Source organism: Falco cherrug, chromosome 8, assembly GCF_023634085.1.
Source record: "Falco cherrug isolate bFalChe1 chromosome 8, bFalChe1.pri, whole genome shotgun sequence".
Lineage (NCBI taxonomy): Eukaryota > Metazoa > Chordata > Aves > Falconiformes > Falconidae > Falco > Falco cherrug.
Genome location: NC_073704.1, coordinates 5,322,857 through 5,350,583, shown reverse-complemented (window position 1 = coordinate 5,350,583; position 27,727 = coordinate 5,322,857). Strand labels below are relative to the sequence as shown.

The 27,727-nt window shown below is 38.4% G+C and overlaps 1 protein-coding gene across 4 annotated transcripts in view; it reads left to right on the top strand.

The window, feature by feature from the left end:
• The window catches only part of GULP1 (GULP PTB domain containing engulfment adaptor 1), a 162,885-nt gene that overhangs the window by 70,223 nt on the left and 64,935 nt on the right, over positions 1-27,727 (top strand). For all 4 annotated transcript variants that reach the window (XM_055719088.1, XM_055719089.1, XM_055719086.1 and 1 more), the window contains 2 exons: positions 8,056-8,146; positions 21,192-21,253. In XM_055719088.1, the coding sequence (XP_055575063.1) occupies positions 8,119-8,146; positions 21,192-21,253 (90 nt within the window). In that variant the 5' untranslated portion in view covers positions 8,056-8,118. The remainder of the gene's footprint in view (positions 1-8,055; positions 8,147-21,191; positions 21,254-27,727) is intronic.

Below are 27,727 nucleotides of genomic sequence, written 5' to 3'. Positions count from 1 at the left end.
GGCTCGTTGTTCCCTCTTACCTACGTAGAAATTTTCCGGTTGCTTCTGTCTAAACAGACATCTGGGTTTTTCACTTTCTTTAAGTCATCTTTTGAACACCAGTAATCAGCTTTTGAACTTCAATTAAGGTTAATGTGCATTGAGGGAAGCACGTAAAGGGTCTTATGGGACCTGTTGAGTGTGTGCGCACAATGCTGTGTCTAATTTCTTGAGTTTGGCTAAATATACTTTGGTAGAGAAGTAAAATGGTACCTTTTGTTAAACTGTTATACCTCCACGATGGATCTGCTAAATGTGACGAGCTTTTCATTTCAAGTGGAACTAAACTAAGTTATTTTAAAATGGTTGTGTTTATTTGGAGGCTACCTTTAGAATACCTAATGAGCCTTTCCATTTCTGCCTTTTCTGTCAGTGGCACTTTTTACAACGTGATTGTGAAAGTGCAATGAATGCAATAAAAATAACCTTAATTTCAGAAGGTTAACAAGAACTTGCTATTTTTTTGAAACCTGAAGATTTCAAATACTCCCCCCACCCCTCGTAAAGAAAATGCAATGGAGGATTTGAAAATGAGCTGCCAGTATAAAATAGCTTTTCTAGATTGTGTACGGAACACTCGGCTCTTTCAGAGAAGAAAGGATGATGTCAACATAGAAGTAATCATATTGTGTCAAGACGCATCTTTCTATCTTTCTTTCTAACTGTATATATTTATCCAAGCAAGACCTGCATGTAAAATTTTAGAAAATTATTCATGCTGTGAGTCAAAAAGCTCAAGACTCTAGTATCGCTTCTACCAGATTTCTTTTAAGAGCTGTTCTATGTTTACCTGTTGATGGTGGACCCCGTTGCTGAATCTCACTCTATTGCTGTTAAAACAGTAACAAAGCTCTCCACCATCCACCTGAAAACAGCAGGACAAAATCTTGTTTGGATTCCACATAGATGATCAGATGGCTAATGGGATGTCAAATACAGACCCTCTTGTCTGCAAGGGAGCAAGATGTTTGCCATCTGTCTGTCTTTTGGAAGCAGATAAAAGTGCCGGAGTTCTTTGAGAGAGAACATGTATAAAGCTTTTCTACTGGCTCTGAGCATCTGACATCTGTAAGTTCTTGTACAGCACAGTGAAAATTAGGCTGACACGACTGAAATCCTTCACCACGCTTCACTAGACACTGGTGCTGGTGGATTTGGAGGGAGAAGGAAGCTCCTCTTGTATCCTGTTCATTACTTTTCCATTACAGTGAGCAAAAGACAAGTATCAGTTTTTCTTGCAAAATATGAGAAGTTTGGGAAGAAGGGGATATCTGTATTTTTCAAGTTATTCCTTTTGTTTGTACGGGATAAACTAGTCTGTTCGGTGAGTAATGTAATCCACTAATACAGATCAGAATAATGGTAAGCTTAATACAAAATAAATCTGCTGAAAAATACAATATTTCAAAAATTAAATATATTTTCTAATGCTTTAAAAGCCAGATGTAGACAACTGTTTTTGTGAAAGAAGCTAATTTTGTATTTATTTGTTTTTTCTTAGGATTGTGCAGTCAGTGATTTGTCTGAGGATTTATTGCTGCTTGTAGGAGTTTTAAATGTATTTTCTTCAGAGTTCTACTTTAATAGTGAAATTTCATCTTGTTATACTTTTTGGTGTTGATATTTCTTCTTGCCCTAAAACAAAAATTAGTGGTAACCTCGCCTAAGGAGGTTTTTTTTTGCTGTCAGGTGTCTCGGTTGTACCCCTTTGTCACCTGTTACTTGTAGAGGCGTGAAGGCAGTGTGTTGATTAGCATTGATAACATGCAGCTGTGGCCTTGCCACGAAGGCAGCGGGTTGATTGACATGGATGATGTGCAGCTGTAGCTCCTTCCTGCTAAGTGGTTAAATAGCCCTGAGGATGGGGGGAGAGGTGGGTGGATGGAGGGGGAGCAGTGTGGTCTGACCTCTGGAGGAAGGAGAAACAGCTTGGATAGTAAATCTGACTGATGGTATAAGCATTGTTGTGGTGTGCTAGTGTTGTGACAGTTACTCCTCTGTATCTTCTTTTTTCCCATTGAAAGGAGCAGCTTATTTTTAGGAAATGGGAGACTAAAAAGCCACTTACGCTAACAGTTTTGGAAACTGGTAGGAAATGTGTGGGTTTCATGTAGATTTTTTTTTTGGTGCCAAGCCTCCGATGTTGTTATTTATAGCAAAGCGCTACTGTCTGCTTCTCCTCAGAGTTTCTGTGAATTCTCTTCTAGCTTTGGCAGGTGTACTCTATGAGAAATGCTTTCTTTACCTGTGGTCTGAAATACTTCTTGTTGTGGGGGGAAAAGCATGTGTCAGAACAGTACTAGGCTTGTACAGGCTGAGAGAGAATTAAGAACAGCGCATGTGGTTCTTCTGTGCCTTCCAGTCAGACTGGAGGAACGTTTTCAGCTTTTGCATTAGGATGTTCCTGCCCATCCCTTTCATGGGAGGAGAGGGAGCTTACTGGAAGATATATATTTATATCTCAGTATAAGAATATATACTGAGATATGTTCTAAGGATGTGGTTTCCAGCTGTTTTGGTGCTTGCCAGACCACTTTCGTCTTCTCTTCACTGGTGCTGGGTGAACCCTGGTGGCACCTCTGGTCACTTTGCTGTCACACCTCCCTCGCTGCGTGCTCCAGGGCCAGCCCAGCACTGATGTTTGAGTCTGTCCCATTGAGAATATCATCATCTCAGCATCAAGGTACGCTTTGGTGGTGGGGAGGTGAGAGTGTTAGAGAGAGAAGACCAATTCTTGACCAGTTTCCCCCCCCACCTTTGCACATGTGAAAAAGTACAAGAATTAACCTTGGACTTCTGCAGATTTGCCTCCAGCCAGAAAGTATGCCTGCCACTTGTTTCTGGCTAACGAATAATGCAGACATTAATAAAACTTTAAAGCTTTCCAGTGACTGAATGTTCTCCTTTGTACTTTATTTGTGCTTCTGTGCAATTATAAAGCCTACACACAGGCTAAGAACTTCAGCTGGCAGAAAGTTCCATTTTGGTGAAGCCCATAAAGCTGTGCTGTTTTTGAGGATCTTGAAGAGATATTTTTCCTGCAAGTTTTTATAGCAGTAAATACTTTTTAAATGCTGTAGTAATTTATATTCCTGTAGACTATGCTATTATCGCTTACAAACTTAAAGGGCACACATCTTTTCATAGCCGTGAATGGAACTGCTTGCTTCCTGAGCATTAACAAAGGCTGCGTGTGAGTGTAGGTTCAGATCTGTGCTGAATTTTGTTCTTAAAGGTGTCAAAATCTCTTTATTATGATTTTAAACATTTCAACATCTCTTTATTATGATTTTACTTTTTGAGAGGAGAAAGAGTTGTGGCAAGTTAGTGTTTCACTTAATTGTAATACAAAAGGAAGGGGAGAACATCATGATATGATGATTTTTTTGGTTTTGTGTATTGCTTAATGCAGTCTTCTATTATGATTTTTTTTTTTCCTTCATTATGTCACATGTCATATCAGGACAATATTTGTATGGTGTTTTGGTCTAACTTGGAATTTTAAAGCTGTTACCATATTCTGAAGTTTCTGATGTTACCTTCTGAAGTAACTTTATAAGCCTAAGTTTCATAGCAAGTCAGTGAATCACACATTCCTGTGTGCTGCGGTGCTTTTGAAAACAGGGTTTTCAAGGTTTTAAGACATTTTGTGCTTCATTCTTGTATGAAATGTTATCTGGTGTGCTTGGAAGGCTGGGGTCTGAAAGGGGAAAGAGCCTGAAGCTTCAGGTCTTCTGAAGCTAAGTATGGCTTTGTATGGGAACTGTATGTGTGTTTGAGAGGGAAGGGACAGTTGGACTTATTTTTTTTTGTTTTTGTTTTAAACTTTGTAATTATTATTTAGGAGGAGTGGGTGGGTGCCAGTTGGGGGTTTTAGGGAGGTTTTGTTCTTGACATGAAAAAAAGTTATATTAAAAAAAGGGGGGGAGGGGGGAGATGATGGACTGGTGGCAGGGGGCATGACCACAAATACATCCTGAGGAATGCCGGATTTTTAAGAGGAAGTAAGAGATAAATGAGCCAGTTAACACAGGTGGTTTGTTTCATCCCTTTCCGAAGTACCCTCTCTCTTGGCTTGTCTGAGACAGTTCTAAATTTAGAAAACACATCAAAACACAACAATTCTGAAGGAGCCCGCAGGCATTTGGAGCTGTCTGGGTGGGAGCTTCGGAAGCGGTTCGGCAGCCAGGGAGGAGCGCGGCTGCTTGTGCTGGAGGCTGGAAAGCTGCCACTCTGCTTCCTTTGCTGCCCTGAAGTGTAAAGACAGCAACCGACACTATTGTTAGTGTTAAAAAGTAATTACTGAGGAGGGGATTTCAGCTTCAGATCCTACCACCCTTGCATCCACCAGTGCAAGCACCACGGTCCCCAAAGCCACTAGTTCCATTGCCCCCCCTGCCATTTTGCAGTTTCTGCCTCACTGTGAGAAGCACCTCGTCGTGAAAAGTAAGGGGTTAATGACAGTGAATGCAAAGGGGAAGGCAGGTAAAGATTTTTGCTTTTCCCTGTTACTGTTTGAAGTGGGTACAGCAGCTTAAATACTGACCTTCCCATGCCATGTGCCCATTTCACTGCTCGGATGGAGAATGTCGTGTCTCCCCCTGCCCAGGATGTTTGGCTGTTATTTATATTCTTACTATTGTTAATTTAATAAAATTATTTTCAAAGCTTTTTCTTTCTCTTTTCTTTCTGTCTCTCTTTTCTCTCTGCTCCCAAAGAAATAACCTGAGATAACCTAGAATTTCCCTAGTTTATACCTGTCAGAAATCTTCATATTTTGTCAATTGCCCATTTTGTGAAATCACATGCAGGTTTGTGTTTTCTAGTAGGGTTTGGTTTCTGGTCAAAGCTGAAGAAACCTCCTAGGAGTAAGGTGGAGGAGCATTCTTTACTTAGGTGTGTCTTCCTAAGTGATGAGTAATGACATGGTTTGGTCCACATTCCTATTCCCTAATGGCTCTGATTGTTCCAGCTGCTTTACCTTTTCCAAACAAGCTGTCTCAGGGGAAGGACTCCCTGCTTCTGCTGTAATGGGATTTTCTGATTTACCTTCCTTTTGACTCCATTCCAAGCTTTTAACAGACTGTTCTGCAACTCTGTTTCTTCCAGCAGCTTTGTGTGTCGAGCGTTGTCAGAAACAAAATCATATTCTACCAGGAAACCTGTCTAGCATCCATGATCAGGGAACAGCTTGCTTGGTCCTAATAGTTTTGTTTGTTTGTCTGTTTGAATGTTGTCAGCAAAGATATCACAGATATGTCTAACCATAACTTTGCTCTTCTCCTGATCAAAACCTTACCAGTGCTGCTTACGGCAGTCTGGTACCACCCTCTAGCCCCCAAGCCCAACTGAGGAATTTGCAATTAGCCTGGTGGTGTTTGGGTTGGGTTTTTTTTAAATAGCAAAGTTTTATGGGGCATTTAACCATCTGCTTTTTATGCATCTGAAAGGTTGATGGAGTTGTTCATAGTAGAGTTTGAGGGAATTTTAAAAGCAGTTGCGTGTAGCTAATTGTGTTTGTTTCCCTGTTTAATAACATTTTTGGTGATAAGTGGAAGTACACTGATTGTCTTAGTACTACTTGTTACCTAAGCAGTTTCCATTTTTTGTTCTATTTATGTTATGTTGGAATTGAAATTATGAACACACTTTTGGCAAATACTGTCTGGTTTTAAGTAAGTAGTCAATAAAGTCTGGCTTTTCTTAATGTAGATTAGTTTAATGGTAATATACCTTTGTCCATGAGGGAAAAAAAAAAAAAGCAGACTTCGTTATGCTGTGTTTTAAACAAACTACTTGAACAGTGAGGTGTAGAAATGTGCCCAGCCAGCAGCCTCATGATGTGCGTGCAGGGTCTCTGGTTAGGAGATCCTTGACTCAGCAAGCCATCTCAAATATGTTGCTTAATAGTCTCTTGGGTGAGGACAGGGATACACAATTAAAAAAAAAAGGGTTCTGCGAAAGGACGTGTTGTGATCCCATGGTGGAGGAGAACTGAAGTTGCTGGTCTAGTGCTGAGCTAGACTACCGCCAGAGGTATCTAAGAGGGGAAAGCATGCTCTTTTACTCAAAACTGCTTTCTTCAGGGATTGTAATAGTTCATGAGGAAGGTGAACATCCTGAACAAAGTTCTGCCATTGTTTATACATCCTAAGGGTATATATAGTAGCCTGCTGGTGAAAGTAAACCTCTAAACTAAACACACTCATCAGTTGATTGAAAAGCTGAAATTCTAATACTGTTCACTGCTTGTTAATGGGTTTGTCATTATTTACACTGCTGAAAGCCCCGCTCTGTGCCTTCCCTCAAGGAGAACTACTTGCATGTTGGCAGCTTTTGGTGAAACTCCCTCGCGGGTGAGCTATTACTTATTGGTTACGCTAGTAACACCATTGCTCATTCCTGGGATGCTGCTGAAACCGTTCCTAGGACTTCAGAGCCCTTCAGGGTCTGTTCTGGTTTCACTGACCTCTGTGTATCCGCAGCTTTCTGTGTAGCGCTGATGGTAAGGAAGGCAGCTGGCGGGAATGGCTGTGGGTGTACATAAGGCTTCGGCAGTTTTGCTAAGAACTACTGTGCAGCGTACCAAATGCATTGTTTCTTGACTGCGTATTAAAATAACTAGATGGAAAGCATATCCTCCCACTTTTGCTTATTTCATTGCATCCTCCCTTCTTAAGTACTTGGGGAAATCTGTAAAACAGAAGGTACCCATACTTTAAAGAGCAAATGTTGGTTGGTCGTACATCTAGGGTGCTACGCTGCGGTTTGGGTGAACAGGGTTTATTCCTTCATTCTCACAGGGCTGTATGGAAAAGAAGTCCTGCTACATCAGTCATTGCTTGGAAATGAAATGGAGGTGACTTATAGCTGTAATTGCCCATGTGTTCTTATTTGAAAAATATCAACTATTAACATGGGAATTAGGATGCAATTGCTTTAACTGGCAATGAACTAAATTATTTAAAAAAGATGAGAAGCACCACAAAAAGTATTAATGAGTTGCATAGAGTTGCATAAAGTATCTGAAATGAATTTGTCAGTCGTCTTCATGCTGACATTTGACATGCTGGCTTTAAATTTTGTTTTTATTTGAAGCAAAAGCAAAGTACTAACTGATTTCAAAGATAATCTGATATCAAGGGCTTTGCTTTTATTTTTCCATTTTTTTTCTTTTTCTTAACTACCACCACTCCCACCCCCCACCCCCCACCCCGCTATGACTGGACTGCTCTGAGAGCAGAGAAAGAGGAAGGGCACTGGTGCAGCTTTTGGTTGGAAGGTCTGAACAGAATTGAAAAGAGTGGTAGGAATATCTTTTACATATGGCTGAAAAAAAATTATACTACAAAATGGGATGTTTTGAACAGGTTTGGATGTGATGGATTTTTCTTTTTTTCTTTTGGCTGTAAAGCGTTGGTAAAGAATAAACTTCTGAAGTAATATTGTGCTGTAATTGGAGCAAGGAGGTAGTTGCACTGATAGAGCGCAGTTTTTTTCAATATTGAAACCCTGGGTGAAGAGGAGTCTTTATATTGTGATTTGTATTTTATTTTTTCCCCCAATGTCAAGCCCATGTGAAGATGAAAGCATAGCTTGAAATAATCTGACAGCTGAAATGACACAAAACAGGGCAGTGCAAATGTGAACTGAATGTTTTTATGGAGTCTTGTAGTCAGTGTTCATTTTAAAGCTTTCTTTCTAACCTATGTGTGTGTAGCGTTTGTCTTCATATATATGTATAATACCATCTGTTCTGTCTCTGAAATCTCAGTGAGAAGAGCTTCAACAGAAAGCTTTAAAATGTCTTTCTATGTTAAGTACCACTAGGCATTCGGACATAATTCTTCTTAATTCTGCAATTTCTTCCTCAGCAAAGCACATCTCGTTTTTATTTCTCTGAATTATTTCAGAGTTCTTAAAATAATTTGCATTTTCTTTATTACGAAGATAACGTGCTAACTTCAAGTAGAATAATGGATTTTTTTTTGTTTTCTTATGTGTATTGTTCTGCAGGTTAAAGTGGGGGGGGAAAAACCCCAAACCCAGAAACATTGTTGACTGGAGAGACTTTTCAACATGAATCGTGCTTTCAGCAGGAAGAAAGGTAAGTAATTCAGCTTATGTTCCATGGGGGACATAAATATCCTGTATAAATTCTTTAGAATATCAAGAATTATACAGGGAGGTACTTAGGAATAACCGCTCCTAACTAACTAGCTAGAAATGGACAGCCTTCTGTAAGATGTACAGAGCAAAGCATTCTCAACTGATAGTTGTAGAGCTTTCTGGATTGTAAGGCTTATGTTGAATTCATGTTTTCTTTGTTGAGGGGTGTGTGTCTATGTGTGTACATATATGTATAAAAAATACACAAACTTTTTTCTTTTTTGGTTTCCCTCCTGTACACACCAAAAGATGTGCTGGAGAGTTTTAGAACTTCTAAAGAGTTAGTGACTTCTATATTTATTGTATATATTCATTGGGTTCTTATTCTTGGGGAAGCCATTTTAGAAAACTGTGTTTAATATACTTGAAATATCTAATGCAGCAGAATATTTCTTAGCTTTAAGCACCTATTCTGAATTTGTAGCAGCCTAAAATGGTATGCTTTCCAAAGGAATATCAAACTGTTAAATATTCAGGGTTATGTATGTTGCTTTTCTGGCTTGTTTATTCTCTTTTTGTGGTCTGTTTATGATTAAACATAAGTTACTTTTGATGGAGCATTAGAGATGCAGCTTTTTTTACCGACAGCTTTATTGCTACTTTCCCCATTCGTTTGTAATGTGGAAAATATTCAGTAGGTCTAATTTCTTTATTTTTCATGTTTACTTCTAAGCATCCTGAAGCATGATACACTCTGAGCTAGAGCCCCTGCTTTAGTAACTCAATTGGAGTAAGTGAATGTTTTGTTTATGTAATGAGAATCCCTGCTTTGGTATCAATATCAAAGCTGGAGATAAAAGGAATCTGCCATATCTTGTACCAAGATGAAATGATAGCATCACTGCATCCTTGCATGTCTAGTACATTTATTTGTTAAAGCCAGATGAATCGAGGTAACGTAAGTAGTCCAGAACATCAGCAGATGTAGCTTGATCACAAAAGGAAGATTCAGTTATTCACAAAGGCTACAAAACTGCATGAGAGGTCATTTAATATCCCAGGAGCACGATGGATGCTGAGGAAATGAGCTAAAATCCATAGTCCATGGGCTTAAGCACTGATGTATTTCCTTGTGTAGATATTTGTAACCCCTCCCTCTATCAGAAGATCTGTACCTACCAGCTGCTTAATAATCTTGCCTAGCTTCTTCCAGATAATTTGAGAGACTGTTTCAATATTCTTTAATTTTGGATGCGTTTATGACAACTGGGAAAGAAGCTTGGATTTTGTTTTGTCTAGGTGACCATGTAATTCGTTTCTCTTTATCTAATGACATCTGATAATGTCTGAAACTTGGCCTGCCACGTCTCAGAAACAGACCAGTTGTGTTTTAGGGATATTTCCTTTGTGTTTTGACTTGCACCCAGAGTGCTAAAATGCTCTTTCACCAATTCTCATTGCCCTTGCCAGTGTCTGCATCTGGCCTTTATTGTCAGATTGTGAAGATGTATCCTTAGGTATCCGGGATCATTTTCAGGGGTCTGGATTCATTCCTTTCTGTTTTCACCTCTTCATAAGAGAATTCTTACAGACTTCACCTAAATTTCTTGGAATTTCATTGTATTCAGGGACATTTGCTTTGTTGTTCCGTTGATTTTGTGTGCTGTTCTCTTCACCCCAATGAGAAAAAAGCATCATAAAAGAAGCTGTCAGGCATAATGAAATGCAATTATTGTGCATTCTTAAAAAATATTCAGAACCTGAGCAACCAGAAAAATGAAATACTGTCACACATTTATTTTACTCGCAGTAATGCAGCCAACATTTCCGTTCTCGTTATCCTAGGAAAAACATAAGTTTCAGTTAAGCAATTATTAAGAGCGAAGAAAAATGACATATTTTTCATACCAATGGAAGTTCAGAAAAGCTCGGCTGTATCAGCGTTTGTGTCCAATAACTGCATTGAAGAAGAGATTCAAACAGGTGCAGATGCTGAACTGCCTTTATTGTATTTCCTGATTTTACTCCCGACCTTGGAGGTACAATTTCCACACGTGTGGTTGGTGGGGTTGTTTGTGGGTCTCTTCTGTTCACAGGAGCGTGGATGTTTTGAGGAGTTAACTACATGTGTGCCATGGCTTCCCTAGTGGCCCCCTCTAAACCAGAATTAGTCTTCTGGTGGCTGTGCAGGTAGGGTTTGTGCTAAGGACAAGTTCGCAGCAGTCTGTTGCCTTGGAGCTACATAAACAACAGTCTCAAATATATAGGGTTGTGAGGGGAATTTAAACAGATGTAAGTGGTACTTTTGTATTGGCCAGAGATTATCTGAATTGTGCAGATTGATAGAGTAAGTGTCCCCTAATCCTCATTGTTGCGATCAGTCTATACTAGCCTTTTAATACAGCACGTATAGAGAAGGTAGTAGCTAGTGCTGTAGCTCCTCATCTCCTCAAACTGGGCAAGCTGGTGACTAGAGTCACTTGGCCGGTGCTGGACCTGCTGGAGAGCTCTGTTCTCAAACCATCACCAGATTCAACCATCAAAACTTTCCTTCTAAGTGTTCAAGAAATGATGTCTATCCATGTCTGTCAATGATGAAAAAGCAAGAAGCGAAGCACTAAAATCAAGCTTTCTAAATTTTTTTTTTTTTTAAAACCGTTGGAGGCTGGATAGCAACCTGTGCTTCCATAAAAGAGTTGCAAAGGAAAGGGGAGTCACTAGGAGAGAAAGCAAGCAAGCTCTCTTTCAAATTAACCCTGATTTCTTAAAGAAAAATTCTCCCATAGTTACGATGAGTGTTCATGTGTATGGGAACAGCAGGTCTGTCCTAAATCAGAGCAGTGCTCTTTGGAGCACAGACCCCCATTTTCAACATTACCAGTACTTCATTTTGCAGCAGAATTTTGTACTACTGGTATCATATTTTTGGGGGGCCATGGTTTGGGCATGGAACAGCCGCTGCAGCTGACAAGGTGTGCTGAGCGCTCTGACCATAAAACCAGCTGGAACAGTCATTACCTGTCCGACTGCCTGAGGTCTGGCACGGACCAGAACTTCTCACAGAAGTTCTGTCTTGCGCAGAAACTTCTCTCTTGCAGAAATATTATATGACTGTACAAACTGTACAAAAATATATCTTCTGTTTTCCATGCATTGATCGACGAGTGCAGCATACCATGCTCTGTTGAAGTGGGTTTTCTAGATTTTCTTTTAACAGAATGCCGGATAGTTTATCTTGGCACTGTAGTTGTACTGATTTTTATTTGTCTGATAGCCGTTTTAGTTGAAGACAATTGATATGCTTACGCCTCAATTGAATAAAATCAAGCTGTTCATCTTTCATCCTAATAATGGCAATGAAAAATGTTAGAGCACGATGTTTAAAACATTCAGCTTGTTTCAGGAAGCACTTGCACAAGTAATCATAAATAAATGGACTCTTTTAGGAGTCTGAGTTGTAATATCTGTTCTTATCAGTTAGCCATGAGCTTGTATAACAGGGAAACAACTTTATGAACTAATACCGACAAAGAAAAGTTAATTTCTGGTTGCAAGCGCTTTCTGAGGTTGCATGTTTTAATGGGAAAAAACTTAGTACCTTAGATAAAATAGCATTTGTCTTGACTTCAGTACAGGTTGGTGGGACTATTACGCAATTACATGTGTTACGGAAAAAGCTCTTGCAGAAATACTATATGACTGTACAAAAATATATATTCTGTTTTCCATGCATTGATTGAGTGCAGCTCTGTTGAAGTTTTTTTTTTAGATTTTCTTTTATTTTTCTTAAGGCTCTCTTTCCTTATTACACAAAAATAAATTGATGAATGACATTATGTTCTTGCTGCTTTGTTATTATGACAGAGATGGTGAAAACATTTATGTATTTATCACAGTATCAGGAGCTTGCTTTTGCCTGTGACCAGGTTTGGGTCATAGTTTCTGAAGAGTCCTCTTACATTTTTCTTTTTTCCTTTAAAGCCAGGTGTGGTAGCATGCTCACTTTGAAATGTTGTAGTGCGGGAAGTCTGTAGTGCAGATCAAAGTCTGTTCACCTTGAAATATGTTTGCATCTTCATAAATTCAGTCTCTTTTAAGTAGCTGGGGGATATTCATGTAATTCTCCTTGTAAGAGATCTTTGTAAATGCTATATTTTAATGTAAATTGGTATCTGAACTGAATTACCAATTTGTCCTTAATTTACATGTGATTGTGTGTACCGGTAATGCATATACACAAACCAGAAATCATTGACTATGGGGGTTTTGGTTGAGTTTAGTTATTTTTTTAGTGAATGGACTTGCCTCTCCCAGATGAGTTTGGCATGTTTTACTGATTCTGTGGCCTTCCATTCAAAGCCAGTGATATAAGAACTCGTGCAGAGAAATAAACAACAATTAACTAGTATTGCTTGGCTTTTGCCTCATCGGAAATATGAAAGAAAACTACTGTTCTTCCTAGACAGAGGCATTTCTAGATTTGGAAGGACTGTAATCCAAACCGTCTGGGAGTAAAAGAGTGAAGCTTTTTGAATGTCTTAAAATAATGCTAAAAATGAAGGCACGTATGTCTGCTTTGGGCTAAATTTAGCACTGAATTACAGTGTGTGACATCTGGTGGACTTCAGTGAGCTTGTGAAGGATGTAAATCACAGTTGAATTTAGTTCATTCTTTATTATACCCCAGTGGTCCTCCTTCACCCCAGAATAAATGTGAGCCTTAGTTCACATACGGCACAAAGTTCATTGCCAAAGCTGCTGCTGTATGCAGGAATCTGAATTTGCTAATGTGATTTTTCCATATGATACTGGTTTGTAAGGTTGGTAATTGGTGTCACATGATGCGCTCATGGGATGTAAATGGTATTCATAATGCTAAGTGGAATATATTGAAGTAATAGCCTGTCATAAATGATAAGTTTCAGCAACAATATTTCTGCGCAATGGCTTTTTATGGCTTTGATTTATGAAAGTGTAGTCAGATGCATTTAATGGGCAGGGTCTGACATATAAAAAAATGCAATCAAAGGTTACAGGATGCTCTTTTATGTCAATGGACTGGCTATAATATAATCTTTATTTTTATTATAAACTTATGTTGCATTCCAGAGATGACAAATGTTTTGTTTTGTATTTCGTTTTCTGAATGAGCAGACAAGAGGTGAAGCCCCAAAAGGCTGAACGGCTAAAGTATAGTTCTAAAGCAAATACTTTCATTTTCTGTCAGAGAGCATGTTTCACATTATTGTCAGTTAGGCGGGCTGTTTGTCCTGGACATCCACTTCAACAATAAAGATAAAAAACCTAAAGAAAGAGTAGATACTGACAGACTTCGAAGGCATGTAAGAAATCACAGTCTTCCTCATTGTGGTCTTAAGATATTCTTGTGATTGTACTTTGTCCTTTCGTAAAAGCACTCATCACCTTCCTGGAAAAAAACAAAACAAGGTCTAAATCTCCTCCTCAGCTCCCACCCCAAAAAAAGCTGTTTCTTGGTGTTTGTGTGTGGTGAGGGTTTCCCCCCCCCCGTTTTTTTTTTTTCTTCTTTTAAATAAGAATTTTTTAAGAGCAACGGTTGGGAGGAAAAAAGGGTGCGTTTTTGTACACCAACTATTTTTTTATTCAGTTAGTCTCACTTGACACAAAAATCTGTATCTTAATACTTTTGTAATACCTCCACAAAGAGGTTTTATGTGTTCCAAATACTGCTCCGTGGGTTTCAAAATACAGGGTCATGTAGAAAACCAATATTCAGTGACCAAGTCCCTTTTTGGATTGGTAACTGAATATGTTTTTTTAAGTATTGTTTGTACTTACTTTCAAGTATGCCAACAAGGAGAGCTGAAGGGTTAGCACTTTAATTTGGCAAGGACCAAATCATCTTTTGTTGGTGGGGCAAGGAAGGGGCTGGTCCAGCAGCACGCAAGGGTTTGCATGCATCTGTATGAAACTATTAATGTATTTATAATCTGAAAGCAGAAGGAACAAGGTGTAATTGTTTAGGAAAGAAACAATTACCATATGTCTTTAGAGGATGCATTGCTACAAATGAGGAGTACGCCTTGGAAGCATTCTCCATAGCATTTGTGTTGGGTCTGCAGAGATAAGTCTAACTTTTCTTTCCTTTCTGTTAACATGAGAATAGAAGGATAATTTCCTGTTGGCGATTTTATCTGCATTATCTTCGGAAAGGTATTGCAGAAGCAATTTTTTCTATCTCCTACTTTAAAGAATATTCTAGGCAAGTTAACAATATTTACCGCAGTAACTACTTGTTGCTTCTGCAAAACCTAAAGATCTTGTTTCAAGAGCATATGTGTACTGCTTAACCATAAAGCACAAAACACTGACTTTAGAACGAGAACAACATTGAAGGAGTTGTAAGCCTTTTGGTTTCAACCCTATTAAAATTTATACAGCCTAATTCACAGAATGTTAAATGATTTGCGTGTCAGTTTGGCAAGCATTGTCTTTTGAGATCTACAGGCTAATAAATTCTTGATGTAAGTTGTTACTCATGTATGACCAGTTCTTGTCCAAGTGTACTATTGTAACTTCCCCAAGCTGCAGCCTAGATGTTGGAGTTTCATAGGTACACTGCAAGTTAACTGGATGAATGGCTAATTAAAGACGAGATGTATTATTCTGCGTGAAACAAATTTAGATGTGTACCAGCCATACCTTGCTAGGAATCACAATGACTACTTCCATTTTATAGGACTTTTGTCTTATAAAGGTGTTGGAAAATTGCAAAGAGCATCCAAAATAGGTCACTGAGGAAAACACCATTTTGGGAAATCAAGTCATGTAGGTCACGGGATGGACGTACCTTAGGTACGTAAGCAAGAGGAAGTTATAGACATGCATATTGTAGTTGTTCTGAACGGTTACTGCCACTCCCCCCTTCTCTTTCCAGTTTATTAGCATTGTAAAGAAAAGTTCCAATTAATTTTTTTAATTATATTATTATATTCTTCCTGAATTAGAAGATTAAAATTCCTTTTTTAACTATATTGAGATTCCACTTCTGTTCCTTTTCCTTTGGTTTACCCTACCTATGTAATGTCCTTTAACAGTTTGAAATTCTTCAAAAACTTGCCTTTTAATAATTTTCTTACAAGCTTATTTGATACTTTTCCAATATACTTTATAGTAATATGTGAACTCTGCCTCCAGAAGTGAAAAGGGCAGTTGGAGGTTTGATCTGTACATACTTTGTGTGAAAACTTGTGAAAAAGTGCTCACTGAAATGATACCGTACCAGTAATCTCTCTTTTGAATTCAACTAGAAGCTTTTATTAAAGACACAGTGTAGCTCTTACTGTGGGAAGAAGACTTGTGGCAAAAGGTACAGGCTAAATAGTGCAGATTTTTTTTTTCTCCTGTTTTTTCCCTTTGATATAAGAAGCTGAACTTGTTGAAAGTTCTTAACATCAACAAGTAAGAAGTGCAGAAACAAAGACTTGCTAATCACTGATTAGTTGCAGTAATATATTATTTTGATCCTATTTTCCTTTCTTGTCAAAACCTACATACTAGCATCCAATATCTTAAAAATATATAGTATAAAATGCATAGGTTGTGCAATGAGTGTTACTACTGGAGAAAATGCAAATACTAGACTTTTTTCATGTCGTAACTATACCAATCCAACATTCTATGATATCATTTTGCTATTTTAATAATCAACTGTTTAAAGCCATTCATAAGGCCCTAAATATTGTGACAAGGACACAGAAAGGCAAAGCATTCTGTAAAGCTCACACTGTTCTAGGGAGATGCTGCTCTGTTATCTTGGCAAAGAATGCTATAAAAATAAAAAGAGTAATTTATTTTTTAATTATGTACTTTGGGTATTTGTCTATGCATGCTTAGATCAGAATCTGACACATAATTTCAATTGCTTAATCATAGTAACCTGGTAATAACTTTAATAAATTATGATTTGACACCCAGGTTGTACTCAGTCATTCTTCTAGGAGGTGGCTGGAACAGGTAGTATGGCTGAATTATAGAAGAATATGGGTAGGTGTATATTTGTTAATAGCATGTAGGTACAGTATTCAGGTGAAAGCTCTGGTAACAAGCATCAAGTCTCACGGCTCAGCGTATCAGTTCATTTGTTGCCTGCAGTAATCGAAAAGACGGATTCTAGCCGGTGGGTAAGACTAGGATTAGGTGGGTTTGTGAGAACCTGCCTGTGTCTGTTGCAGTGCAGGATAAAGGAACTGATTTAAGAGTGACAGCTCTTGCGTGTCCCATCATGAAGGCTTTCTTTATACAAAAATAGATAATCTAGAGAAAATGAAAGATACAGATATGTATATGCACAGACTGAAACAAATAAGCTATTTGTTCCCTGAGGCATTATTACCTAGATGTAGCGCCGATCTCATGGGATGCTTCTCTTCTTCAGGGGACTCTTATTAGGCTGGTGGTCACTTAAGATCTTCCCTGCCATAGCAAGTTTTGTAAAGGATGAGGAAAAGACAGTTCCAAGATTTCTTCTCTTCTGTTATCAAGGAAAGCATCCACTGATGTCGAGGAGATTTTGATTTAGTAAAGAAATAAAGACTTTAGTTTCTGCCGTCTAGAAATGACTATTTTCACTGTGGCACTAAACATAAAATTAAAATCGGAGTCTTCCTCTGTTCATCATATGAAATGGTGTGCCCACTACGTCTCATATGCTTTGGTAAGCGCTTTGGAAACACAGTTAAGTGCAGCCACTTATAGCATGCATGAATTAATCATGAGATGGGGTTTAGGAAAGCGGCTAACTAAACGTGCGCTGCTGAGCCATGTTTAGCCATTTAGAAAAGGGTTGATCAATGCCTCTCTAGGAAATCCATTCTGTAATATCTGTGGGCAGTAACGTGTGGAGGAATTAATCTCAAAGGAAGAACAATTTCTTGGTGCTGTTATTGCTTTCCTTTTGCGTAGATAAATGGTCAGCTGCGCCATTATCTAATGTAGTGTCATTCTCTAAGTGCAGCACAGTTCTGGATACTTTGCAAAGTCCCCAAGTCTATTGACTTCAGCGTGTGATTTGGCAGCATGTTCCTTGTCCCTGGCTATCCCAGTGCTGCTGGGGCCTCGGAAATGGCTCACACTGGTGCTCCCAGATCACGATGACCAAACATTTGATGTGAAATGCAAATTGTAAAGGCGTCTTTCCTTTATAATGGAAAGGGGCTGGTGTGTCTCAAGGGGACTAGAAAGGTGTGAAGTCTCAAGTCTGAGCACAGTGAATCCTCTGACCATGCAGGTGCCCAGGCTCCGCCTCCACCCTTGCAATCCCGGCAGACCCCAGCGCTTCCAAACGTTCATTTTGTGAGGTTTTTCCCCACTGCCCTTACAGACTAGTGCATGCTTGCAGGGACGAAAACCAGAGAAGCTCTCACCCGAATAAAATTCTCTTAAAAACTAGATGGGATGCTGTGCTGCTGCTGCAGGGGCTCTCTAAAAGCCTGCGCCCCACGGCTGCATGCCACACATGTGGCGGGGCTACGGCATTACTCGCTGCCTGTAAGCAGGGCTGTGCCTCACCCTGTGCCCTTCAGTGCTGGATGCTGGTCCTTTTTCCCATCAGTGCTGGTATGTTTGGCAAAACCACCTCATACTAAGGCTTTCATCTCTTAGAATTTATCATGCCTCATTCAGGCTAAACTCTGCTTAGTTTTTAATGGACTCGGGATGGTTCAAAGGCGTAATTCTCCAAAACTAAGGGGCACTTAGTTAATCTAGGTTACCGTAGCATTTACATTAAAGTTTAAGAGCTTCAGACAAGACCTAAAATAACTGCAGTTTTCTGGTTAGCTGGTGTGATAGCATGAGTCTCTTTCCGCTTTCTACTGCTGTTAGGTTAGATGCATGCAGTTGTCAGTTTTGGTTTTGTCTAGGCTTTTGGTCCTTTCCTTAGGACTTACTGTTTTATTTATCTATATAGTGTCTAGAACTCTTGTTGCTATATAACTAATAAAATAATAATACAAACTGTGATTTTCATTGTAGAGTTTCATATTATGCTTGTTGATTCAGAATGAATAATTAAATATGAAGCTGTGAAAACCTGTTTAAAATTAGAGTTAAAAGTGAGGGATCATGTGAATGACAAGCCACCTCTGCATCAGTTATTTGAATGAATACCTTTTCTATAGTTTTTTTTCTTTTTTTTTCATATTTTTCTGGTTTATTGGATGCAGAATGTCTGAAATTTGGTATTTCTCAACTGGAGTGAAATCTAACTCTGAGCAGTATTTCAAACAACTGCTGAGAGTGGCCTAAGTCCAAAATCAGAGCTTACCATTCAGAAGGAAACGCCAGTCACCAGTTTCCCCGTAATAGCTTGCATGACTTTTTGCATGTCTTTGCTATCAATGTGAATTAGCCTCCTATTGATTTTGTTTAGCGCTAGGAGTACTTTCAAAAGTGTCACTACTCTGTAATTATTACCTGTGTTTAGGAAATGGTCTTGCAGTGTCAATGGAAGACTTTGATACCTATGTCACAGTGTCCATGGATCTACATGTGGATGCTGGAAATGCTGCCTGCTGACTGGCTCTTTTAATCAGTGACACCAGACTCGTAGAATCCAGGCATCTTTTTGGGACCCTGCTATGTTACTGATTTCCTTTTGTGCCGAGACTACCCATCCATACCTCCCAATCTTCCCCCTAACCAGTGGTACCAGCAGTTACAGAAACACTTCCTTAGCAGTGGTGTTCCTTCCTGGAATCCCTATAGCATCACACTTGGAGGTTGGTAGGCAAGTGGAGGGTAAAGCTTTGTACCTAAGAAGATTAATATTGGAAAGATTACCAGCTGCTTAATTAAGACCACCATTTCAAACTTGATTCCCAAATTTAATCGCTGTTTTTCAGATTTGATCTTGCCCTGCTTGGGGATGGGAAGAAGGGAGGAGGATACGTTTGCAAGGAATGGTTATTTTTACTGGTACTTGCGAAGTCAATTGTCTGCCTGTAGAATTGCTTTAGAAGGCGCAGCCCTGTCGCTTGTTTGTGCTAGTACTAGGCATAGCATGAATGGCAGGCTGCTGCTGTTATTTTTTAAGAAGTTCAATGTTTTATTTTCACTAGACTTCCCTTTATGAATTTATAAATGTGAAAGTAGCCTTGCTGAAACTAGCAAACAGTTGATGTGCCCAAAACGGGTGAATAAAACCTTGACTTTAGCAAGGTGAATGCACATTTTGGAGGCAAAATGTGCACTGCGCAACTCTTAATTCTGCTGTGGCAAGTATGATGGGGCAGAGGGCAGCCCTGCCTCACGTGCCAGTGTCCTCCGCGCCTGAGGCTTGCCACCAACCCAAGGCACCAGGCTGCTCGGCTGGCCCTCAGCGGTGCCTTGACTTGAAAATACGTTTGCCGTTACCTTTTGGGTTGTCAGGCTCTATTCTAACATTGGTCATTGACGCTAATTTTTTTTTTTTTTTTTTTTTTTTTTTACTTGGGGATAATGTTGTTACCTTTTGATATTGTACTCAAAACAGAGATCAGCTTTCAGGTCGTTAAAATATTCTGGGTGATGAGTGTGGTTCTTGGCTCCGGGGTACCAAGCAGAGGCTACAATTGAAAGGACGGGCCATTTCAGTGCCTAATTGTACTCTTGGGTGCCGCTGAATGGACTAATTGTGCTTCCTTAATTGAGAAGTGATAATATCACTCTTCAGTAATGGAGCTGAACATTACTGACACCTAGAATGAAATTTGCTTCAAGGAAAAAAAAATATTTCCTCCAGCTTTGCAATTTTGATCCTGTTGCTGTGGTGACTATGGTGAATATCTTAAGAGTTTTCTGGCTTCTGTATATTCAGAAATACTTAATTCTTGGTTTAGTGTCAATAAATGTCACAGCTTTTTCTCTTGAACAGCTTGAAGCCAACAGAATTTTATCATTGCTCTGTGTAACTAACAAAAAAGTCAGTGATTGCTATAACTGCAACTCCCACTAAAGGCAAAGGGAATTGCCTGTGAATATCCAAGGGTAAAATGTTGCTTTAAGGCATCATTCTGTAACTTAATTCAATAAAATTCCAGATTGGTGACTCCAGTTCATGCTAGTTAAAATAGGAGTAGTCTCATGTTAGAAAATACTACTAAATATTGAATGTGTGGAGTATGAAGTACTGCTCACAGTTACAGAATCTCTCATGCGGTTGGTAATACAATTTAGTGTTCTGGCACATCCTTTCTTCTTTTTTCCTTCTTTTTTAATATTTTCAAATGAGAAAACTTTTAAAGTGATTTCTAAACTTCTTTTTATTAGAAGTTTTTTCTAATATTTAGGATGCCACCTTAAGTTATGTAGAACATTCTAAATGGCAATTAAAAAGGAGGAGATGAGGTATTTAAAAAATAATCGTAGAATCATGTCACCATATGAAATATGCAGTGGGAAATCTAAGACAATAGCGCAGTCTTCTGACGTGAAAATCGTTAAAGAAAATATGCAAATTCGTGGGTATGTAAGGAAAGATTAAAGAAATTCTAAACTTCTGAATCAGCTACTACAAGCTGACTTCCTTCTGTTTTCTCATAGAAGGATTAGGCCGCTTTTCTATCAGTCGCCCTCTGATAATTTTTCCAAAATAATTTCCTTTGTCCCTTCCATGTCTTGATAATTCATCAAAAAAGCACATAATTAATCCAAAACCCATCACTAGAAGTGCAACATGCAGTCAGTGCTTTGAACAACAGCAGGATGCGGAAAATCCTGATCTGAGGCAGAAACCGAGAACAACCTGAGACCAAAAAAATCTGTCTGGGGGGGAGTTGGAATTCTTACGGTGAATCAAGGTGGTTAAAAGGGGAGGCGTGCCAGAGAACTAATCGGGTTCTTTGACGTAAATGTTTGGGAAGTTGTGAGATATGCTGCATTTCCCTCCAGCCCCAATAACTACTTTGGGCAGATACTTAACTGAGTAAAAGGAGGGTTGTTGATATTTCTGGGTAGAGACTATAGTAGTTTAACTAACAGTTGAATAACCTATTCAGTGCTTCTTTTATTTTGCTTTTCTGTAGACAAAACATGGATGCACACTCCTGAAGCCTTATCAAAGCATTATATTCCCTATAATGCAAAGGTAAGAAAATATGAAGTTATTTTGTCCTCTTACCTTTAGAACACAGCGCTTTCTATCTTGTTTTTCATTTGAAAACTGAAGACAATTGGCCAAATGAAATAGCAAAGAAAAACTTAATAAATGTCTGTTTTGCAGATGAAGAACTCCTGTTTTCTTAAATAATGGCCAATTGATTCTTGTTCTGAATGATTTGAGGGTTTTCTAGGAAGCAAACCAGTGTTCCACTTCTACTTAATGCTCTTGTTTCCTTTTAATGGATGATAAATGGATGGACATTTTGAGTGCAAAGGAATTTAACAACAGGCTGCATGCTTACAGTACTATAAAAATTAAAATTAATAGCACAGGCTTCTTTTGAACAATAGCAAAGGCAATGAGTAACGATCCTATCTGCTGGATATATTGAAATGTCAAATACTGTGGAAATATGGTAGAATAATAATGGAATCTTCGCACAGTAAAACCAGAAGTCCTTACTCATGCTTTCTTATCCCAGTTGCAGCGTAGTTCTGCAGTAGTATTTCAATTAGTCTATTGACATGTGTTCACAGGAATTGCATCTTCCCAAAAGAACTTTGAAAATGCTTTGCTAAAAGGATGAGGGAATATGGAGTAATCAGTGTAACTCAGAGTAAACTGAGTAATCAGCTATTATTTGCTAAACTGGGAGGATGATTCATTAAGATTCCACCACGGTCTGTTCTGGATACAGTTCTTGTATGATTGGTATATTTTTTTAATGTAAAAATAAAAACTGTTTCACAGGTTGGGACTCAGTTTCCTATACTGGTATTCCCTACTGTTATGTTTGCTATTTTCTTTTGCTTAGTATTGCCACACAGTGAGCAAGTGTTTGTAGTGGGATTTTGAGTCTCGTTCTGCTAATTGCCAGGTGAACATCCTTTTATTCTGTGTGCTCTCAAACTGAACTTTGGACCAAAGCATGTATTACCATTTAACTGTATAGCCTTGCCAGACACCTTGGCTTTTATGTCACAGTTTTTGAGAGGAAGGAATACTTGCTGGGGTGATGGTACCATCTGTTTTAAGGGCAAGCTGAAGCTCTGAACAGCATCTGTTTGTTTGTGATCTCTACTTCAAGAGAAAAAAGAAACCTCTCTCACGTTTTGTGTCTCATTGTCTTTCTCAAGACCATATCTCATGAATAGGTGTCAGCACAGCTATGTAGGAAAAAAATGTTAGAATAAAGAAAATGGTGATAGGGTGGTGATAACCGTAGAAACAACAGCATCAATAACTGGAGTAGAAAAAAGGGATGGGGAATTCCTATGCAAAGGAAGCGTGTTCCTAGACTTGTTGGAAAGACTCTTGGTCAAAAAAAGTCTTTCCTTTTATTTAGGCTACTCTGTGCCCAAGTGTCCTCTCCAGTTCTGTTGCTGTTCAATGTGGGTTCTGATTTGACAGGTCCTCCTCATCCTCTGTGCTGCTGGCCTCTAAGGTCTCTCAGAATACTTGTAGGAAGCTGAGATGTACTACAGCATATGCTTTTTTTTTTTTTTTTAAAGTTTACTCATTTTTTCATTTGGATCAAATCAGAAAATTATTATTTAGAACTGTCAGTTATTTGATTCATTATTCCAAAGTAAGCAAAAAATTGTTCTGCTCAGTAACTGGAGTGAAAAGGGAATGGGATTTCCACATTGCTCCTTTTTTTTCTGTTGCAACCTGGCATGAATTTGCACAGCTTTTATGAGGTTGGCTGGCATATGCAGATGTAACACTGTTAAATCTAGATGATGTTTCCACCTCCATTCTCAAGTACCACTTTCATTAAGTTTTGCAACATTTTTCTTTTTAAGAGGAAAGCACGTATCTGTTAGTACCTCATTTGGCTTTTGTAATGTTTTGATTTTTAACTAAAATAACCCATTGATTTCATAGCTTGTAACTACATTGTGAAATAATGATTAAAAACTCAGAAAACATTTATAAAGCAGGTATTGAAAAAGACTCATTGATTTTTCTTTTTTCAAACCTTCATATTGTTCCACTTCCAATTCTGTGACATTCTATTCATACAACTTTTGGATTTGTTGGCAGGAAAAGACAACACTTTATCTGATTTATTTCAAAAGGTAATTATGTGAGTGAGGAATAACATGTTCAGAAAATCAAATCAATTTGATGGAAAGCAATACAAGAGATACTCTTTTTCCATGGACAAGTTAGCTGTATTCTGCTATGTAGTTTTTCAAATGCAAATTACTGTGGATGAAAACCAATGTTTTCTCTTCTTTTTAAGACACACAGATAGTTTCTCTGACATTAATCTCAAGATGATCAGAAAAAGGAGAGCATACTAAAAACAACCGAAAAAGATGGGATTTTGTTTGTTTACTTGTTTCCTAAGACAACTTTAAGAATTAAAGAAAGCTTGTTGATAAAATGCAGTTCATGACTGTTACATTACTTAAAAAAAAAAATCTTAACAAAGTTAACTGGAAATTAATATAGCCCTGCACTATAGACAACTGGCCTGTTTTCTACATCAGAGAGGACTTTTTGATAGAGAATTAGTAATGTCTTGTTATCTCTTAGGACATACATCCTCAGGATGATGTAAAGCAATAATCCTCTTTGCAGGAAAGCACAAGCAAAGTTGTTTCATCTGGAAGTAAAAACCAGGAGCCACAAGTCTCATAAGGCTGCCCTTAAACACAGAATCTTCTTGATTCTCTCCTTTGCAGCGTACTCAGCCCTCATGATACTTGCTATTCTGAAATTTGCTGGGGTTTGGCATGGTTTGATATATGGCATAAGTTGATGGGGGTTTGGGGATTTGGTGTTTTTTTGGGGGTGGTAGGGTGGTGGGGTTTTTTTGTGTGTGGGTGTTTGGTTTTTTTTTGCGGCTGCTGTTTTTGTTTTGGGCTTGGCTTTTAAAATTTTTTTTTTTTTTTTTAAATATTACTGATGTCCCCAGTCTTGATCTTGCTGAAGGCACTGATAATCAGACTGCACACGTTTCAGTGTGCTCTGGAGGTGAAATCTGGGCCTACTTAAGTCAGAATTTTGCCATCAGTTTGTGATCCTATATTATTCTTGAATATATCACTCCAAATGAAAGCATATTGGTCACGTTTGGGTTTTTTTTCCCAAAACACAATTTAGAATTTTTAGAGTATATTATCAAATATGGGGATATAGAGCTCATTTAGATGTAGGATGGAAATTTTCATGTTGCCATGATGTAAAAGGCTGAGGCAACCCAAAATTTCTCTTTAGTGTCATTGTTTTTCTGTAATGTTCCATAACTATATTATATTTTTTATTTTCCATAGTGTAGGGAAAAAAGTTCTCTTTTGCCCTTGAGTTAGTTCTCTCGGGTTTAGGCCAGTTCCCTTTCTCCAAAACAGAAGTGATGAAAGTGTGACTTTATAATAGCATCTGGCTGTGACCTTAAAAATGGACTGATAATTTTCATTGCAAGACTGATGCTACCCTGAGGGGTGTCTTTCTGCTAAGAAGTTGCCACTGCTCAAAACAGCAGTGTTTACTATGTCTGTTTGTACTAAATCATATTTATATATACATACATACATATATATATATATATATAAAATGCACATCTTTCCATTTTGCAGACCAGAGGTTCTGCTTTGCAAGCCTGGTGTTTATGTTGGGTACTGGTATACTATGGAGTCAGTAGCTCTGACCTTACACTAGGCTGAAGAGCGGCTATTTTACATAGTAAACGAGCGCATGTTAAACCCTCGGGAGTTAATTTTGCCAGGAGATGTGATGGCTTTCTAGTGCTGAGACAGCTACTGTCCTAATGGTTACTTCAGACTTACTTTAAAACTTTGTATATGGTCACGTACATATTTATGATTCTTGATGAAGTTTAAATTTGAAACTTTGAAGATAAATGAGCAAAGCTTTTCCCAGAAAGATTGTTAAACATCTCTTACTTTGTGTTACTTTCGGGGTTTGATGGCAATTAATTGTGAATTGTTGTGCAGTTTCATGGATGATCTTTCCTCTCAATTATTCAACATACATCTCAGGCCTGTATTGCAACTGTAGGAAAGGAAAAAAAAAAAAGTATTGTAATACATAACCTGCAAAAGGACCTTGCTTGGCAGAACCTAGAAGTATTAATCTTTAGTGTACAGTATTATCAAAGCCATGTTTTCATGGCATAAACTGCCCTTCTACTACAAACTTTTTTGTTGCTACAGCTATACTATCTATTTCTCTTTTTCTGTCCAGTCAGCATACTACAGAATGATCATGGTTTTGGGTCAGTAGAAGTAATTCATGAAAGACTATCAAAGGGAAAATTGTATATAGATCTTTCCATGTAAACAGAGATATAAGGCATGCTATTAAAAAGTATACTTAAATTTCTATGGTGACTTTAGATAAAGCAAGATATTCCAAACAGAGCATGAAAATGTTGAAAATTAGAAACTAATTAAATAGAAGAGGGCGTTACAAGAAATAATTAATTTTCCTACATTTAATTTATTATAATTAGAGTTAATAACTTAATTCCAATTAAATTTCATTAGAGCATCAAAATGTCTTGGATGTAATCATAATTAATTTAGTGTTTAAGCACAAGAAAAATGAGTATTGTGAATATATCCAAATGAAATATGAAAGCAGAAAATTATAATTTTACAAGGAAATGCAAATCTGAATTTCTAGCTGTTTCTGATGCATTACAGTCATTAAACTTGGGACTCATTATACCGAAGATGAATAATCATGTGAATAAACCACAAAATATTTAGACCCTGCAAGGAGTACTGTCAACTGACTTCTCTGCTTCAGGGGAAATAGACCTGCCTATTCCACCTTAGAAGATTATGTGCTTACAATGGGAGAAGGGTAGGAGAGGATAGCATTGTATCCACAATAGCCTACAAAATAAATGCCTGTGGTGGAGAAGGAATGTATCTAAACTTTCAACAGCAACAAACACCATCTCCTATAAGCAGCTGGAGGAGGGGAGCTGCATTTTAACTGTTCAGCACCAAGTAGTTTCAGTTGCTGGTGTTTGTTTCTCTGAAAACTGGTGAATATTTCGGTTTCCTTAAAATCTGAACATTTGTTAGTTCCTCAGAAAGCTCTGTGGGGTACCGAATGCTTTTGAAAAGCTGTCAGTCTGTCTTGCCTGAGGTTGCATAGCTGGTATAGCTGGTACGTGAAGGGGCAAGAGTTAAGTAGGCACCTGCTGACTCCCAGTCCAGTGTTTTGGGCACAAGCCCACCCCTTGCTTTCCATCAATAGTGCGTCACTGTACAGTAATGGGAGTTGAAGGGTATTTGCAGACAATGGTATATCTCATCCGCATATGAATGCATGTTGCGTACGCTGGAGTAGCCCACAGTGTCCCCTACAAGTCAGTATGTCAAGATCATTTTGCAAGAATTTAGTAAGCGTGTGGCTTATGGTGTATGTGTGTGCCTCTGCATCTACAGCTCTGTCACGTCCATTTACTGATGTTTACCTGAAAGCTTTGAAAAATGTGACTTGTTTATAATTAGAGTACTGGTATCTTTTATGACTGAACACTAGCTGAGAAGTTTAGAAAAATCTGCAGAGTAGCAACAGTGCAGTTTAGACACCTGGTAAGAGGCCATACACATGTCAAAGCCCTCTGGCAGTTGTGTAATGTACCCAGCTGCACTTTAGGCTCTGCAGATCACTCTTACTCTCCAGAAGGATGAGCTGCTTCGAGAAAGGAATGAAGTTTATGAGCAGTTGCAGTTTTTCTTTCTTATGGTCCATTTGTGCATAGCTTGAACATAGAGAGCCTTAGGTTTGACTGAAGCATCCAGCATCGTGCATAGATGCCAAAAAGTGTGCCATTTTGAGGTGTATGCATGAGACAGAATGCTTGGGTCTAAGTAATTTAAATCCAAAAAGGTGATAAACACTTGCAGAGTGGTGGGATAGGGGTGGAAAGTGTTTATATCTGAATGCTGCAAGTACACACACTGCTAATTCTGCACTGTAATAGATGAGTATGAAGATGAATACATGTATCTACTGAAAGCAGAGACAGGGTTCATAAAGGTACTTCACCTAATGCGTAACTTTTAGTTTACATATATTACAGCTTATTTTAGGCAAACATGAACTACCGTCGATGTAAGGGCTGATACCCTTTCTGGTTTTGTCCACCTAGCACGACCGTGGTGTGCTGTTGCGAAGCCCTCCCCAGATGCGTGGGGAGCCTGTGCCCTAGCAAGGCTGCTAGCACAGAAACCAGCCTATTTGATGCACCTACATCCCTGCCTAGTGTGGCATCATCATTTGACCACTTAGGGCTAATAAAAAACAAAATGGTTTTCAGAATTTCTGAGATAATGTGAGAGAGTTTAATATAATGTTACATATTTCTTTTCCTCTTTCAGGAAAAACAATCAATAGAGCACGTGTTTTAGTGAAATATTTTTGGTAGAGTCTAGTAAAAACCAATAGCTCAGTGAATTTAATTGGGGG